The sequence below is a fragment of the Acomys minous genome (genome assembly GCF_964271855.1).
Source record: "Acomys minous genome assembly, chromosome: 2".
NCBI classification, from domain to species: Eukaryota; Metazoa; Chordata; class Mammalia; order Rodentia; family Muridae; genus Acomys; species Acomys minous.
In genome coordinates this window covers 39,796,073-39,800,093 of record NC_140484.1, presented here as the reverse complement: position 1 = coordinate 39,800,093, position 4,021 = coordinate 39,796,073, and the positions used below count along the sequence as shown (strand labels likewise).

The following is a 4,021-nucleotide window of genomic DNA, read 5'->3' as shown; positions in this document are numbered from 1 at the left end:
TTCTCATGGGTGAGAGGAAATAGTTTTAACAACATGGCTTTGACTTCTTAACCAATACAAGCGGAACACTTTTAAAGATGTTTTCATTTACTAGTTTTTATTTCTTCCTCAGAGAACTTTCTGTTCAAATATAGTCCACATCTTATTGTTATCTTAATGTTTTAAAAAATTACATTTGCTTCCATTTTATATGAGTATTTTCGGGATTCTAAGTGCAAGGTGTGCGTGCAATGTCATCAGAGACCAGAGACAGTGTTGTAATCCTCTGGAACTGCAGTGACAGACTCTTGTGATGGACCATGCAGGAGTGGGTACTGAAGCTTGGTCCACCGTAAGTGTAATAAGTATTCTTAGCCTCTGAGCCAAACCCAGACCAGAGTGGTTTATGTTCTTGGTGGTTTTACTGTTGTGTGTTTTAGATGCTAACAACTGACTGATAAATAACTGGCGGTGATTCTTCCATTCTGCCCTTTCAGAGTTTTGGACATTTCTTTTGCCTAAGCCACAGAACCTTTTTCGTAGATCTCATTAGTCAATTATTGCCATTGTTTCCCAAACACCCAAAGCCCTATTTTGAAAGTCCTCGCCCCTAGATAAATCCTTTTATTTACCATTTTAGGTGCAATGTTAAGGTATTTAGTCCATGTAGAGTTTGTTTTTATTAAGGAGAGAGAAAGGGATCAATTTGAAGATGCCTCTGATTTGATTTAAATTATACTTTAATTTAATAAATATAAAAATAATATCTTAACAAAAGAGCCATGCTAGAAGAGGTGACAAGTGAAAACACCCCAAGATGGATGCAGGTGCCTATGGGACTAGGAGAAAGTGATAAACAGGTGTCAATCATATAGGATGAGATGTAAAGAAAAGCTACAATGCATCCTAAATGTAATGAGAAGGGAGTGGATAGTAATTATTTGGGATATGTGACTTCTAGATCATAAACAAAGAACATGGAAAACACAAATAGTTTTCATATGTACTGGTAACTAATAGTAACCCGGATCAAGAAAAATTATAAATTAGAATAAAAAGAAAATTAAAAAGGATGCTTTATAGACAAAATTGGGGAACTTTCTAGTGGTAGAATTGATGACATAATGTTAATGTGCACAGCATTAGTGGTGCAAAGAGAGAAGAGGAATCAGTTACGATATGTACTACGAATAAAGAATTATCTCTTGGAGATGTAAATTAATATTAAACATCACAAATGGATACACCGCTAGGTGCTAGCACCTTATGCTGCCTGATCCCTGGTGCTGCATGAGCTCCATTTAGACAGAAGGATAAAAGAAAAGTCTAGAACTTTCCCATGACGTAAATGTGGAAAGATTTGAATAGAGATGGGAAAATAAAGAGAAACACATTGAGACGGCGTTGGTTCGAGAAGACCTTCAGCTTTGCCTTGGTGGAGCGGGACGGGCCCACCCTCGGGTTGTAGATATGTGTAGCACACCAACTTACTGCGACCTAGGAAAGGCTGCCAAGGATGTCTTTAACAAAGGGTATGGGTTTGGCATGGTCAAAATAGGTCTGAGGACCAAGTCTTGTAGTGGAGTGGAATTTTCTACTTCAGGTCACGCATATACTGACACAGGGAAAGCAGCAGGCAACCTAGAGACCAAATACAAGATCTGTAACTATGGGCTCACCTTCACCCAAAAGTGGAATACAGACAATACTCTCGGGACAGAAATCTCTTGGGAGAATAAGTTGGCAGAAGGGTTGAAACTGACTCTTGATACCATATTTGTACCAAACACAGGAAAGAAGAGTAGGAAATTAAAGGCCTCCTCTAAACAGGATTGTTTTAGTCTCGGCAGTAATGTTGATATAGATTTTTCTGGACCGACCATCTATGGCTGGGCTGTGTTGGCCTTTGAAGGTTGGCTTGCTGGCTATCAGATGAGTTTTGACACAGCCAAATCCAAACTGTCTCAGAATAATTTTGCTCTTGGTTACAAGGCTGCAGACTTCCAGCTGCATACTCATGTGAATGACGGTACTGAATTTGGAGACTCTATCTACCAGAAAGTCAATGAGAAGATTGAAACGTCAATAAATCTGACATGGACAGCCGGCAGCAACAACACGCGTTTTGGTATCGCTACTAAATACAAGCTGGGATTGTAGAACTTCCCTATCTGCCAAAGTAAACAATGCCAGTTTAATTGGACTGGGTTATACGCAGACCCTCCAACCAGGAGTCAAACTGACCCTGTCGGCTTTGATAGATGGGAAAAACTTCAATGCAGGCGGTCACAAGGTTGGACTGGGGTTTCAGCTGGAAGCTTGATGTGGTTTGAGGAGAGCGTCATTTGTCCCTGGAAATGAAGAGAAATAAACCCACTATATTTTGGCTTTAAATTCTGTGAAATTTCAAAAGTGTGAACTTTATATTCTTCCAAAGAATTGTAATCCTTCTCACACTGAAGTCTAGAGATACAGATCCATCCTACGGGAGGTCCTTGAAGGCATCCCTGGAAATTGTCAAGTTTGTGGCACATTTCAGTTGAGTTCTGCAGTGTTAATTTAAGTATGTTCCTCAGCAACAAAGTAGAGTCATGTTAAAGGAAGTGATCTGACTCCCCGGTTTGTACATCACGACCTGCATGTCCCACTCCACTTTTCCGTGACCTTTTGTCATACTAGTCTTGGCTGTAGTGAAATCTTTGGTTTTGCATCAGAGTAAAATAAACCCATCACATATGGGGAAAAAAAAAAGAGAGAAACACACACAAAAGTAAATGAGTAAGAACTGTAAAAAAGACACAAATAACTATAAGTTAAATGATGCTTTTATTTAATGGTATAAAATGTCCGCAAATGCTTAGAGAAGGGAACATGATAAGATTAAAACTATTTTCTTTGATTTTATTCTTTATAAGAGAGAATACAAATGTATAGCATAGCTATGATAAATAGTGAACAAAATCCAAAGATGTAAAAGAAAACATACATTTACTGTTGTCATTGTTATTAACAAAATACTAAAAATCAGTATCCAATATTAAATATCAGCAACAAATGTCTTTTTTGGTTGTTAGCCTAGACTTCAATGGCTGGGCTATCTTTACAGCCCCCAAAAATATATTTTATGGAAAATTAATTCTTAAAACTAGAGCATTTAAGCAATGCAAAGTTCTGAAAAAAATGTAAGTAGATGTTCAAAATCTAAATAATAACTTTTTATAAATGACTAAAAAGTAAATATAAAATGGTCAACATACACTTTTCAAATTTGTAAATATTGTTACTGAATGTATTCAGTATCCTTAATACAAGAACTCTCAAATATGATAGTCATGCAAACAAATAAGTTTTACATATTCTAATTCTCAAATGTGTAAAAGCCCCATATTAATTATTAGCTTCACTTAAAAATCCAATTTTACAGATAAGGAAAAGCTTAACAATATCTATTTAGATTATTTGTATATGTTACTATTTATCTCATTGAAAATTTAAAAGTTTCATGTACATTTAACATAAATGTATTTTATTTTGCTGTAGCACATATAAATTATTACATTAAATAAAACTAAAATAACAATTAGAAAACTTCATAATGTGGTGTTTATTGAAAATGGCTAGTATAATATATAAAATATTAATTCAGTCATCTAAAGAACATGCTCACACATAAATGATATGAATATATCACATTCTAACCAATGAAACTCTCCTTCAGTGCCAACATTACTTTCTCTATTCATAAGTTTTTCCATTATGTTTGTATAAAATTTTATACAGCTGAATTTCTTAACACTTCAGAAAGAAGCCATCTTTCAATTAAGAGACGAATATCAAAATGTCCAACTACTTATATATAAGAACTATGAGCTTCATTTTAAAAGAATCAGTATGAGAACTTCAATAAATTTATGAAGAAGAACATAAATTTAATGTGACCCATGTAAAAATTTAAATGGGTTGAATCTCATTTCATGGATCTTTGAAGGTGAAATGCTGAAACCGTGTTGTAACATTTTCTCCCAGGACGCTGATAATGATC

At 35.2% G+C, this 4,021-nt stretch overlaps 1 protein-coding gene across 1 annotated transcript; it reads left to right on the top strand.

Annotated features, from left to right (window-relative positions):
* The first annotated feature begins 1,381 nt into the window (after positions 1 to 1,381).
* LOC311588695 (non-selective voltage-gated ion channel VDAC3-like) lies at positions 1,382 to 2,709 on the top strand. Its single transcript, XM_084766614.1, is given in 2 exon segments — positions 1,382 to 2,130; positions 2,132 to 2,709. Coding segments are annotated over 2 exon segments (852 nt in total). The 5' UTR covers positions 1,382 to 1,449; the 3' UTR covers positions 2,303 to 2,709.
* The last annotated feature ends 1,312 nt before the right edge of the window (positions 2,710 to 4,021 follow it).